Raw genomic sequence first — 14,940 nt, forward strand, 5'->3', positions numbered from 1 at the left:
GGAAAACCTTTCCTCATAGTGGCCTTAATGCTGGCAAAAAAACACATTTTGTCTTACTGGAATACAGACACTATTCCCCACACGAAAGAATCGATGGCCTTACTGAGACAATCAGTGCAACTGGAACTTCTTCGGAAAAAAGAACCACTATCCCCCAAGCAATTAAAGTGGATGAAAGGGTACTTCAGTTTGTGGGACAGAGTGCTTCGTAAGCTTGCAAAATGAGAAATGAGGGGGCAGCTGAGGATCATAAATGTGGGATCGGTCAGGGGTGAGCGTGTTTGAGTGAATGTGTGCGTGAATGGGTGTGTTGGTGAGTGTCAGATTCTGGAACTCATTTGCTTTTTGAGTGTTTGTAAAAGATAAAAGTGGATCCGGAGGGTTATCATGGACAGTGATTATGGATCATTGCTTTACATTAGAAACTGCATGGCTTTACTGCCTGTTGATGTTCCTCTGTTGATCTAATAAAATGATTTAAAAAAAAAAAAAAAAGATTCATCTTTTTCTTTAGGCTTTTTATTTTATATCTTACAATAGTGCTATTGAAAGCCTTTGGCAATCCATGGTGTATCTGTTATGATTTTACTGACATCAGCGATGCTACTCATGGGATTACTGGGACAATACATAGCATTCTGGGAACACTAGGATTTGCCAGCAGCTTTCAGCAGTTCATTCTGTAAATGAAAAATGTGTAGAAAATTTCATCCCCCAGCAATTTTTTTCTGTTAACTGAAGCTCTAGATAAATAGGAGAATTCTGTGCTAATTGTCATGAACTATTGACTCCTTGCTTATATATACAAAGCTTGTATAACTTAGAAAATACATACAGAGTTAGCACATAAATTACAAATATATTTTTAAAAATGGAGTATCACCACAGTAAAAGATGCACACTTTTTATATGAAATATATATGAAAAAGCAAGATAAATATTAGGAAGACCTTTTAAGTACAGCAACAGCGAGATGAATAGATTGAATCAAGTTAATCATTTGAATATTAGAATAACCAAAGTATACAATTTGACTGTATTCAGTATGAATTTTCAAAGGATTTTTGTGGGTAAAAGTAACATAATATGTGTGTAAATAGCATATATGAGAGTATGTGCATATTTGATTTCACAATATATTTTACTGAAAGGAAAAAGGGCAGTCTGGGGACATTCAAGGTCAGGGTTAAGAAATACATGTAGAAGTAGCTATTTTGTAAGATATATAGATAGATTACCGAAATTGTCCATACCCTTCTACATTTGCTAATTGACTAGCACAAGACTTGCCTCTTCTCTGCAGTTTTTTGTTGTGAAGTGTAGATGAAATGGGGATTCAGAATGAAATTTTATGGAATCTAAGGGAACTGGAGAAGGAGTGGGAATTGGCAAAATGGTAATACTTTATAAAATACCTAACTCCGTGTTTAATTCTGTGTTTATTCACGCAGTGTTAAGATTATTTTGCGTGTAATGTATATGTGCGTATGTTTATAAAATGGGTAGAGAACATATACGTTTTCTTTCATTGAAAATATTCACACGTACTGAAAGAATGTAAAAAACATGGAGGTCCATTTTCAGCTGCTGTGCAGCTCAGCTAGTAAGCAGTCACGTGACTGAATATACCCAGTTATCGTGAAGTTAGCCGGTTATGTACAGGACAGCCCTACGGCACGGCCAGATTTAGCTGCATAGGTTAAACGGCTAACTCCGAATATCGGAGTTTGTCACATGAATTATGCAGCTAACTCTGCTCTGCCCAGGAATGCGTACCGCCCACCCCTGAATCGCCCCCCTACTTATGCAGCTAAATTCTAGCCTCTTACGTCATTATGCAGCTAGAATTTAGCCGCATATGGCATTCAATATAGCCATATGTGGCTATATTGAATGCCATATACGTTGTGGTATTTTATAAACTGTACTGCTCCCATTGCACAGTTTATAAACTGCTAGCATTAATCTCCACATGTTTACTTAAATATGTAAATACTGTGTACTGGATAGTTAGGCTCCTGGATACAATCTAAACTTGACCTGTATGCTACCCTAAGGCACCAATTAATTATCCCTTCTACAGGTGGTACTGCTGGTTAATATAGAAGCTTTTGAACTGTCCTGAACTGAAGAGAGGGATGGATAATTAGATATTTGTTTCCATTGTCTGGTCCAGAGTACTGTTGTAATTACTAATTAGCAATGAGTGACTGACAAATTAAGGCAAATGTCCTGTTTATTTTAAAAAACATTTTTAGCTTGTATGTATTAAATGAAAAAGGTTTAAAGTGCACACTTTTTCTGACTCCCTGCTGTGCCGTGGATCTGGGTGCATTAATTTTTTCCTGAATTGTCAAGTTTAACACATTATCAGGTTGCTCCATCACATTCTATTATGTGAGTGTATAGTAATGTTACCTTCCATCATGGTGAGCATACTGTAGGTCATATTAAGACTTAAAAATGCCTCAGAAAAATGCTTACTAAAATGGATTGAAATGAACCTTCCATCTATTAGCTCACTTTCCATTTGAAGAATACAAACTCAGAGCTAGGGCTTGGATTAAAGACTTGCTTGTTAATAGATTCTGTATTTGGCAGATCTGGCAGAAGATTGAAGAGGCAGATTGGAGGCCCCAGACATTTTTGGAACTGAATGGTTTGCCCTGTATTTTGATATTTAGTGGAATGGATCCTCAGGGAGAGTCTTTGCCAAGGTAAGAAGTAGATCATAATAAAAAATACATTCAGAAAGTAGGAAAGTAGCTGCATGTTAGCCCTGCAAAAATAAAATTAAACGAAAACCAAGAACTAGTTTCAATATATTCCTTTAAAAAGAAGGTGATACTTCTGTGAGGCTAGTGCTTGTTAAAAGATATAGACTTTCCTGATTAGTAAGGCCCTTTTATATGAAAACTCAGTGGCACTGGTTAGTGTAAAACTATCTTTGCATTGGCTTGTAAATAAATTACCTGCAAAACTAGAGACTGGGTAACAAACTTTAAAGGAAGCATTTCCAAAACGTTGCCCCTACTAAGCATGCCTTAGTGCCTTCAGAATATTACTGTGTGGAGGATACACAGTGTCACCATGTTTTCCAGAATTAAACAAAATGTACTCTCCAAGTAAGGTGACCAACTGGCTCGTAATAAAGTACAGATGAGACATTCCTGGTTTTTCAGCTCCTATTTCAGAACAATCTGGGAGATTCTCAATATGGAAATCCTTTGAATTAGAAGTTAGAACATCAGGGCTGAACCGCCTGTTTCTAATGACCCAAGCTGCTGTTAAAACATGTAAGGAAAATCATTGGCTCTTGCCAGAAGTCAGTGTCATGTAACAACAAACAAAATATCTCTTAAAACTCAGGGATGTTAAAAACAAATTTAAATACAGGGGCCGGCCTGATGGCTCAATAGTAATGCTAGGTGCTGCCATGTCATAAACCTGAGTCAAGGTTCTAGATGTGGCTTCTGTTCCTCAGACCACCAAGGGCTAGGAGGGAGTCTTAGTTATCACTTACCAGCAATAGTTACTAGCTAGCTTATGAACAATAAATGAAAGGACATATTTATGTTGAATTCTAAAACAAACTGTAGTTGATGCCCCTGAGCAAGTGAATTGTCACCACACTGACTGGCCTGGACAAACCATGAGAAAAAACTCTTTAAAGAATATGAACAGCAAAGAAGGAAAATCAGTTGGAAAAAGCATAAATGTTGTGGCAAAGGTACTGGGTCCAGTTCTGGAGGCCGGGTCTCAAAAAGGATAGAGACAGGATGGAATCGGTCCAGAGGAAAACAACCAGAATGGTGTACAGTCCATAGTTTAAGACCTATGAGGAGAAGCTAAAGGATCTAAATAGATAAACCCTGGAGGAGAGGAGGTGTAGGGGAGCTTTGATACAGATCTTCAAATATCTGAAAGGTGTTAATGATGTACAAACATCAAATCGTTTCCATTGGAAAGGAAACTGTACAACGAGCAGACATGATATGAAATGCCAGGGGATGACTCAGAACCAACATCAGGAAATATTTCTTCTGCATGGGAGTAACCTGCCCGGAGCAGCAGATAAATGTAGATTCTATAAAAGAGAACTAGAAATGGTTACACACACTGTCACTGGATGTTGTGTTGATGTCAAAAGGCCTGAATACAGAAAGGCAAAATAAGGTGGTACAGTTCATCCACTGGAAACTGTGTAAGCATTGGGATCACAACCCTGAGATAATTGCAGAGAATGAAAAAGTTGTGATCACCTGGGACATTCCTATCCCAACAGATAAATAGCTTGATACAAGAAAACTGGATATTGTGTTAATGGAGAAAAGCATTATTGATAGAAGTATCAGTACCGAGTGACTATTCTGTGGATCAAATGGTGAGAGAGAAGATCCTCAAGTACCAAATGATGCAATCAGAGACCAGGAAAATGTGACAGAAAAATATAGAAATTGTCTCAATTGTACTGGGTGCCACAGGCCTGATTAAAAGAACTTCCAGGCAATCTAGACATGTTGCCTGTGCATATAAGATATGATGAACTCCATAAAGAAGCTCTCTTTGTCACAATGCAGGTATTAAGAAGGGCATTAGTGAATTTGAGAGACTAAGATCAGACGCAACATACCCATTCTGCAAAATTAACCCATTTGGAGACATTACTCCAAACAGAAGAGGGATTAAACAGGGGGCAGATCTCTGGAAGCTGCAAATGAAGGTCCTTGGCATCTTTCACCCTGCTTTGTCCATTGATAATGACAGTGAGCAGAGCTAAACCAGGTCTGAATGGGCTTGGAAGCCCATAGAGTGGGCAGAAGGTTGGATGGTTGCCAGGCCAAAAATAAAGTCCACAAAATTCTGCTATCTGTCCTTGCATGAAACCAAGGGCTTCAAGCCAGGACCTCAGTGAATGCAAATCAGTTGGATGGGGAAGGTTAAGCAGGGAGGTGGCTCGACTGGGCACCTCCTTAAATGTAGTGATGCAAGGGAAGCAAGGATCACGTTGTGTCACGGGGTGTAAGCACAGAAGGATTACACAAGCTTATCCCACAAAACTCCAAACACTCTACTCAATTAAATTGATCTTCTTTGTGTAACAGGTCTTTAAACCCTTCACATCTGTAACAGAGCTGAGCCTCCCCTGCAAGCGCCTTCACTATATTCAGTATTGGTAAGAAAAGTCAGTGCTTCTCAAATGACGTTACTCTGGATATCAGCTGTTTGTCATGCTGTGCACTGAAATACTTGATTGCAAATCACCTGGACCAGATGGTATGCATCCTAGGGTTCTGAAGGAACTAAAAAATGACATTTCTGATCTATTAGTTAAAATTTGTAACCTATCATTAAAATCATCCATTGTACCTGAAGACTGGAGGGTGGCCAATGTAACCCCAATATTTAAAAAAGGATCCAGGGGTGATCCAGGTAACTATAGACCAGTGAGCCTGACTTCAGTGCCAGGAAAAAATAGTGGAAACTATTCTCAAGATCAAAATCGTAGAGCATATAGAAAGACATGATTTAATGGGACACAGGGCCTCATTTTCAAAAGGAGTTTACCACGCGCGATAAATTCGCAAATCGCGATAACAGCTGTTATCGCGATTTGCGAATGCAAATTTGTCAGGGGGCGGAGTATATGCAAAGCTATCGTGTGCGGCGAAACAGCCGCAGTGTTAGCGCGGCTGCTAGCTACAACCCTGAGATTTGCGTTACGGGGCCACTAAAGGGTTATCGCGGTCCACGATAGTCCCGGACAGCCCGTTTCAGGCTCCCGGGGGGAGAGAGAGAGAGAGAGAGAGAGAGAGAGAGAGAGAGAGAGAGAGAGAGAGAGAGAGAGAGAGAGAGAGAGAGAGAGAGCAAGCCTTAGTATAGTGCCTATGCCCTAGACAAGTATTTTAACCCCTATGGGAGGGCCACCTACTAACTCGGGGTGGGGATTAGGTATGAGCGTCGGGGGTTGGGGGCCACTTTCGCATTCCACATGAGACCTACGGACAGAACAGTGCTCTCTAGTGCAGATTTGCTGGCCGTCGGAGTGAGGACGCTCACTCCAAGAAGTGGTTTGGGCAACTTTCTCTCCACCTAGCTTGATGGACACTCTACCTGGGCAACAACAAGCTAGGTGGAGAGAATGTTGCCCAAACCACTTCTTGGAGTGAGCGTCCTCACTCCGACGGCCAGCAAATCTGCACTAGAGAGCACTGTTCTGTCCGTAGGTCTCATGTGGAATGCGAAAGTGGCCCCCAACCCCCGACGCTCATACCTAATCCCCACCCCGAGTTAGTAGGTGGCCCTCCCATAGGGGTTAAAATACTTGTCTAGGGCATAGGCACTATACTAAGGCTTGCTCTCTCTCTCTCTCTCTCTCTCTCTCTCTCTCTCTCTCTCTCTCTCTCTCTCTCTCTCTCTCTCCCCCTGAAATGGGCTGTCCAGGACTATAGTGGCCTGTGATGATTGAAGGGCAAATATTGTGCACTGCGATGACACACCGAAAGAATCATCGCACACTGGGAAAACATCGCTGCATGTGATGTTTCCCCACTGCATGAAAGAAGCCTCATTTGCATTGGTAACGCCCCCTAATGCGTTACCAATGTGATATTGGAAAATGAGGACCACAGTCAACATGGTTTTACCCAAGGGAAGTCTTGCCTAACAAATCTGCTTCATTTTTTTGAAGGGGTTAATAAACATGTGGATAAAGGTGAACTGGTAGATGTAGTGTATTGGATTTTCAGAAGGCGTTTGACAAAGTCCCTCATGAGAGGCTTCTACGAAAACTAAAAAGTCATGGGATAGGAGGCGATGTCCTTTTGAGGATTACAAACTGGTTAAAAGACAGGAAACAGAGAGTAGGATTAAATGGTCAATTTTCTCAGTGGAAAAGGGTAAACAGTGGAGTGCCTCAGGGATCTGTACTTAGACCGGTGCTTTTCAATATATATATAAATGATCTGGAAAGGAATACGACGAGTGAGGTTATCAAATTTGCGGATGATACAAATTTATTCAGAGTAGTTAAATCACAAGCAGACTGTGATACATTACAGGAGGACCTTGCAAGACTGGAAGATTGGGCATCAAAATGGCAGATGAAATTTAATGTGGACAAGTGCAAGGTGTTGCATATAGGGAAAAATAACCCTTGCTGTAGTTACATGATGTTAGGTTCCATATTAGGAGCTACCACCCAGGAAAAAGATCTAGGCATCATAGTGGATAATACTTTAAAATCGTCGGCTCAGTGTGCTGCAGCAGTCAAAAAAGCAAATAGAATGTTAAGAATTATTAGGAAGGGAATGGTTAATAGAACGGAAAATGTCATAATGCCTCTGTATCACTCCATGGTGAGACCGCACCTTGAATACTGTGTACAATTCTGGTCGCCGCATTTCAAAAAAGATATAGTTGCGATGGAGAAGGTACAGAGAAGGGCAACCAAAATGATAAAGGGGATGGAACAGCTCCCCTATGAGGAAAGGCTGAAGAGGTTAGGGCTGTTCAGCTTGGAGAAGAGACGGCTGAGGGGGGATATGATAGAGGTCTTTAAGATCATGAGAGGTCTTGAACGAGTAGATGTGATTCGGTGATTTACACTTTCGAATAATAGAAGGACTAGGGGGCATTCCATGAAGTTAGTAAGTAACACATTTAAGACTAATCGGAGAAAATTCTTTTTCACTCAACGCACAATAAAGCTCTGGAATTTGTTGCCAGAGGATGTGGTTAGTGCAGTTAGTGTAGCTGGGTTCAAAAAAGGTTTGGATAAGTTCTTGGAGGAGAAGTCCATTAATGGCTATTAAACAATTTTACTTAGGGAATAGCCACTGTATTAATTGCATCAGTAGCATGGGATCTTCTTAGTGTTTGGGTAATTGCCAGGTTCTTGTGGCCTGGTTTTGGCCTCTGTTGGAAACAGGATGCTGGGCTTGATGGACCCTTGGTCTGACCTAGCATGGCAATTTCTTATGTTCTTAAGTTCTTATGAAACTGAAGCTTAGTCTTCCATTTGTCAGTTTTCATGATGATACATTTCACAGCAATAACTAATCAGATAATTAACAAAAACATAACTTGTGTGATACATAGAAGTTTACAGGATGTAGGAGTACACTGAGGAAATTCTGAGCTATAGGAGTATAAGCGAAAAAGGGTCTTCTACCATGACAGCTACATAGATTCCTTAACATGATTCCTTAATATGGAGCTTGTTATCTAAAAAATGCATGGTCACATTAAACTTTGTTTGGACTTTTTCAACTGTCTCGGCAGTAGAAATAATCTCTGCAATGTTAGAAGTAAGAGCTGACATAACGAGATGTATATTAGTGATATTAGGGATATTAGGAATATATAAATAAAAAATCTCATAAATAAATAGTTAAATAAATATTAGGAAATGTTATTACTGACCATATAGAATAATAGGTCATTGGACCCAGTTATTTCAAATGCTCCATTAATATCTAGAGGACACTGGGCATAGCACAGTTCAGAAATATTAGAGCAACGTACCATCACAAGTGTGTCTGTTTGAATTATGAAGCATTCCACATTGGGCAGACCAGTCAGGGAAAACTTTAAAATGGGTCCAAATCCCTTCTACCAAATAAAGTAGAGAAGCAGCATATGATGAAACACCCCTACCTTCTGTGCCCAATGATCTATTTTATTTATTTATTTGCTTTTATATACCAACATTCATTGGGGTATATCACATCGGTTTACATATTAACTCGGAGAAAAATAAGACTAAGGTGTCTTATTATTATTACATTGTAACAGTAAGAAACTCAAGTACTTATTACATTGTAGCAGTAAGAACATAGGGAACAGTTTGGAACTTATGTGTGATAAGCGAGCATGCAATAAGGCATTATAGCATAGTAGCGTTTACATTGTATCATGAGATTGGGAAGGAAAAGTAACAGATGATGAACAAAATCACCAAGGAAACACAATTGAGTTCAACCAATGAAGTAAGAGACATATAATCCCATGGACTAGAGTTCTATAAAAGAAGGGGCCTGAGAATAGAATTCCTGCAAATCTAGCTATAAACAAGTAATAAAGTGATTTATATGCTATTCCAGAATCTTTAAATATGTGCCAAAGTGCCAGTGTGGGTATATACAGCCTGATGATAGGTATACCGTGCTTGCTTGTTCTCCTGCTTTCCAAGTGGGCTTTACCACAGGGCATGTGAGTTATACATTTATCACACAATAGGTAGGTGCCCAACTCTTTTCTATTATCATAAACTTCCCACAACTAAACATAAAAATGTGTCTTCATACGTTTTATTGGAACTTGTGATATTATATGGATAGATTGTTACCCTTTGTTTGGCAAGGCAATAGTTAATTTTACTTCTGTTCTAATATTCTACAATTTTCTGCTAGGCAGCAATATTAAGAAAATAGATGCATTACTGGAAAAAATGCCTGTAGAACAGATTGTAGCTGAAGGTTTGTAACACAGTAACCAACTATATGTGCTTTCAAATTGTCAAAGGTGACACCTGTAAAAATAATAATGATGTTGCAAATGCCTGATGTTTGAAATATATTGACAGTAATTGCCTGCAATTACCCTCAAGAACAGATACTGTCTGTAAAATAACTGTAATATTTATAAATCTGTCCCAAGGTATACAGTTCTATAATATAATACTTTACACCCTTTAGAGTCACAAATAACTTTTTTTTTTAAAAGGTGTTTGTAAGTTAGGGTTTGGTGTTCAGTTGAATCTCTTGCCTAGAGGTGCACCAGTTCCGTGCTCAGCTAGTTAAAGCTCCAATAAAAGATGAGCCAGGTACCTGAGAATTTGAAAACTGGCTTAAAGAGCTATTAAAACGAGCGAGCAAATATTTATTCCCTTCCATGTGCATATTTTGCAGGATGGTTGCCATTTTTGTCATAACACTATGCAACTTACTGAGCTGCTATTCACTCAGGCTAAGTTCTGGTGGATGAGGCTGAGGAGCCGCAGTACTCAGTGGGGTGAATATTCAACATGTTATGTGTGTAAAAATTAGCACATACATGAATTAGTAACCTGTACTCATGTAATCGGTATTTAATAAACATTGAAAATTGAATAATTTAGGGTTTACGCACATATATATGAGCATAAAAAAAGGGGGAAACTAGGGATGTTCTGAGACAGGGCCAACATTTACGTGCATAAGTTGCTGTTTTAAAAGAGAATTGCACATGTAGATTTGAAAGCTTACTCGCTAATTATCTTGTGTAAGTGATATCAAATGTGTTTATTGTATACTATTGGCTGGGTGGGAGGTATGATTGAACTGGGGGGAGTTCAGGCTGAAGAACCAGGAGGAACTTGATGACTTGAAGAGGAAGGACCTGGTGAACTGATGGAGTAATTGGTAAAACTGGCAATTTCAATTACGTGCGCGTAATTTAAATTATACCGACTTATGCGCGTGAATCAGGATTTACACGAGTAAATCGTACTTCATTTTCCCGCATACAGTGTACATGTGTATATTTTTAAAATAGGTAGGAAAAATGTGCGTGTTCAATGCATTATACTCGCTTTCAGTGCATTGAACGTATTCGCATGTAAGCATATATACGTGTGTATGTTGCGGGACAGAGATGTGTGTATTTTATAATATGTGCGAATCTGATATGTGCAGGTTATAAAATACTATCGTAAATCAAAGCACGGCCATATGTGCATGTATATGCCACCGCTTGCAGTTTGAAAATTATCCTCCACGGGACTGTTTGTTTAAATAGAGATGGAAGAGATGTGGAATTGATGCTTGCTATGCTGTTGGATCTTTACTTTTCAGGTCATTGCGGTATTGTGACCTTCGTTTAATGAATTCGTCGTGCCTGGTAAGGGCATCACTAGAACAGGAACTCGGTTTGGCAGCATATTTTGTTAACTCAAATGCAGCATTAGAGAAGGGGGTCACGAATGACACCTTGGAGAGTGACCCTGAGAAGCTGAGTAGTACAGACAATGAGGATGAAGAAACAGTGACTGAAGGTAGGAGGCCTCCATATTTAAATAATTTTGTCATGATAGCAGCCACCGCCATCAATTAGCCACCACCAAAACAATCCACTTATTAAAATTCAAACTTTTAATAATTTGAATTATTTTATAACATGTACCATGTGTTGCATGACTGTTGTCTCCCCCATTGCAGCAGCAACCAGAAATCTGATAGAAACTTTTTAATCAGCACCGAAAACTGAATAAAACAACTTATAATTTATAGTTGGTATGCCCACCATTAGCTTGCAAAACAGCTTTAAAATAAGCGGGGTAACTACTTTTTTTCTGTTTGTTGCTGGAATTTTCAATTATTTTTTGGCTTTCTGGAGATAATTTTAGTGATTGAACCGTCACCAAATTTCATAAATTTGTCGGCAGTCTTGCCTGATGTCCTCTGAACCCAGCTTTCGCTTCAGTCTAATTTTTCAGCAATCCACTTTTTCGTAATAAAGGTTGCTCCAGCATCACGCACCTCACGAAATGCAATACTTTTAACACAGCCAGTCTGACCCTGATTTTCACTATCGTACATTCCGGCCATAAATAATACATTTAAGTAATGTGTAAGGTACTTTTAAATTCCAAATTGAATGGCCTACAGATGGTAAAAAAAACTTTATTATTGGAAGTGGGCGCTGGGAGGTAGGCAAAGGTTATGTAACACCCATTATATGTTGTTCATGGCACAGAATGCTTACTAATTATGAAAAAGCACGCCAAAATTGGAGGCTTCAATTATAGAATCCTTTTTTAGTACAGGGATCCCTATGTTTCCATAACATATGCTAAAACTGAAAAATCATGTTAGGACTGATGCATAAATGTTTCCAGAATAATAGTGTAGACTCCGATTTCTGATCCAAAAGGATATTTTTAAGCAAAATATTTTATTCATACTTTATTCTCTGTCCAAACATAATATTACATGTGCTATATATTACTATTATTGATCCGCTGAATTGAATTCTAAGCAGCACATTCATTCCTGCCTTAAATATTTAGTAATTTGTTATGTGCATTATTTTAACCCCATTGTTGACAACTGTAGACTGCTAATAGGACCACAGTGTGGCAGAATGAAACGATGTCCTCCAGGAGTAGAGGTGTGAGGAAGGTAACAGTTAACTTGGTTTATTATTAATAATGTGTTTTTCCTCTAAATAGATTCCACTTCAGAAAAGAGAAGCCCCATAAAAAGACAAAGGTCATGCTCACATGATTCAGCAACTTCTTCTTTGTCTTCAAAAGCTTCAAGTAAGCCTTTTGTTATTCTTTAAAGAAAATGAGACCTAAAGGAGTTCTAAGGTGTAATAAAAAAAATTGTTCTTAAGATTAGACATTGTAGTTTAGTGATCATTGCTGCTTTGCTCAGAAAGCATTGTAGATTGCTGAGACATGGATTAGGTCAGGTGACCCCATCCTTGATACTCTCTTGTACAATTTCAGTGAGAGATTATGAGACTGTGGTCATAATCAAGAGGATAACTTTCTAAACCAGTAACCTGAATAAATTGGTTGTCTGAAAATTGCACTCACTCAGTTTGGCTGTAAAAATGTGATTATTGCTATGTGGCAATATGAGCGGTCTTGGGATAGCCAAAAAACAGACCCAGGCTGGACTCTGGCAAGTCTCTAATAAACTTCTTAATTAATGATAGGAACCAAAACCAGAAGCAGTTCTGATTTCCTTTGCAGTTCACAAAGACAGCAATTAACTTACAGTTCCACAGTACTTGTCTTCTCTTCCCTGGGCCCTCTCGCCCTTCCTGGCTTGTTATACTCCTTTCCTATGGACCTCCATCCAGGACCAGGATTCCCTGCTGTATTGGATTTAAGGTGGATCAGGCCACCTTAAATTTGGCTTCCAGAGCTGATCCTTTAAGATGTTCTCTTGTATGCCCCTTCATGAACCACTCAGGTTGAGTGCTTACCCTTACTAGGGGTGTACTCCTGAGAAAACAGATGTGTTTATTTCCCTTCCCCATCCTATGCTGGAGCTGTCTAACCTTCCTAGGTTTCTCCTTCCCCACCCAACCTGAGCAGTCAGTTAAGGGTTGTCCATTGTTCCCCTTTGTTTCAGTAAGTTCTTCTACTTTGTATTGTTTAGAATTGGTTCAGCCCATGACAAGCCGGGTCCCCAGAATCTTAAATTGGGGATAATCTCGCTCCAGAACCACTGGGTAGAAGAGCTTGGGAACACCTCTACCTTGTCTTGCCCTTCCATAGTCATCAGTACCTCCGGGCATGTGGAGGTATTATTGCTGATCCCCATGTATACAAGTGAGTGTCGCCTTCATCTCATAGTTGACATATAGTCTCTGAGCTAACTCCTTCCTAATGAGTGTTTTGCCACATCCTGAATCTATCAAGGCTCGCGTAGAACAGTCATCCAATTCAGCTAGTTTCAGAAAGTTCAAAAGTCCCCCATGGGAACCATCTATCAAGTTACAACTTTGCACCTTCACAAAAGTACATGCCCACTCCCACTCTTGTTAGGGGCAGTCCTTCATAACGTGCTCTTTCACTCCACAATGGGAGCATGCCTGCAGGACTTGCTCCACTTTGATTTCAACAGTTCCTACAATGGCTTTGTTCTTTCTTTTGTTTTGCTTCGCCAGTTTGTGCTCCCATTCTAGATCCTCACAGCATTGGCAGTCTCTGTCAGTTTGGTCTTCTGTCTTTTCTATGCACTACCCCAAGCGGTCAATCCTATGATCCTGGGGCTTTCTTGGCTTCAAAAGTATCAATGCATCATTGACTAGCCCTTGCTGGAACTGGACCAGTGGGAGCCGTCTTGTTCTTCTACTTGCCTCTCCTCTGTCTTTCATCTGGCTCATTTCACTATTGCTGCTACTCAGATGGGGCTACCTCCTCAATATACGGAATATCAAGACATTCTCCAAGCAGCAGTCTGAGACGTTGCCTCCTCAGTGCTCCTATGACTGCGGGATCGAGCTTTTCCCGGGCAAGGACCTTCTGCAAGGCAGAGTGTACCCTTTCTCGAAGCCTGAGACCAAGGCTATGCGTGAATATATCCAAGAGAATCTTGCTAGAGGCTTCATCCATCCATCTTCCTCACCCGTTTGAGCAAGTTTCTTGTTCGTATCAAAAAAGGATGGAGCACTTTGGCCCTGTATAGACTACAAAGGCCTTAATGCTATCACTAAAAAGGATTGCTGTCCCCTGCCATTGATATCCGAGCTGTTTGAGCAACTGCAGAGAGCCCAAGTCTTTACCATACTAGACCTCCGGGGAGCATACAATCTCATCTGAATTAAGCAAGGAGATGAATGGAAGACTGCCTTTAATATGAGGGATGGGAACTACAAGCACTTAGTAATGCCCTTCAGCCTATGCAGAGCCCTGGAAGTACCTCAAAAGATGATGATTGACATTCTTTGGGACCTCCTATATTATTTTTTCCCAGTCTCTGTCTGCTCATAGTTCCCATATGAACAAGTACTCCAGTGCTTATGCAAACACCATTGATATGATGCCAAGTTGGAAAAATGTCTCTTCAAGCAAGAACAACTACCTTTCCTGAGTTATATCATCACCAGTACTAGTCTATGCATGGATCCCGCAAAACAGAAGGCCATTCTAGAGTGGCCCCAGCTCGTGGGTCTGCAAGCATTACAAAGGTTTCTCAGCTTTACTAATTACTATCGGCCATTCATCCATGGATACTCCACCCTTACAGCACCATTCACGGCCCTAACATGAAAAGAATGCAAATACTAGAAACTGGACTCTGGAAGCGGTCAAAGCAAGCGTTCATCCAAGGACCCTGTCACTGACACCCGGACACCTCCCATCCTTTTGTGCTTGAGGTAACTACCTCATCCCTTGGGGTTGGGACTGATTTCAGTCAACACAGCACAGAAGGGAAACTT

The 14,940-nt window shown here is 40.0% G+C and overlaps 1 protein-coding gene across 1 annotated transcript in view; it reads left to right on the forward strand.

Moving 5' to 3' along the window:
- GREB1 (growth regulating estrogen receptor binding 1) overlaps positions 1 to 14,940 on the forward strand; it is a 607,716-nt gene that overhangs the window by 448,756 nt on the left and 144,020 nt on the right. The window contains 3 exon segments of the mRNA XM_029595920.1: positions 2,602 to 2,717; positions 10,836 to 11,035; positions 12,212 to 12,301. Coding sequence (XP_029451780.1) covers positions 2,602 to 2,717; positions 10,836 to 11,035; positions 12,212 to 12,301 — 406 coding nt within the window.

This window comes from Rhinatrema bivittatum, chromosome 3 (genome assembly GCF_901001135.1).
Source record: "Rhinatrema bivittatum chromosome 3, aRhiBiv1.1, whole genome shotgun sequence".
NCBI lineage: Eukaryota > Metazoa > Chordata > Amphibia > Gymnophiona > Rhinatrematidae > Rhinatrema > Rhinatrema bivittatum.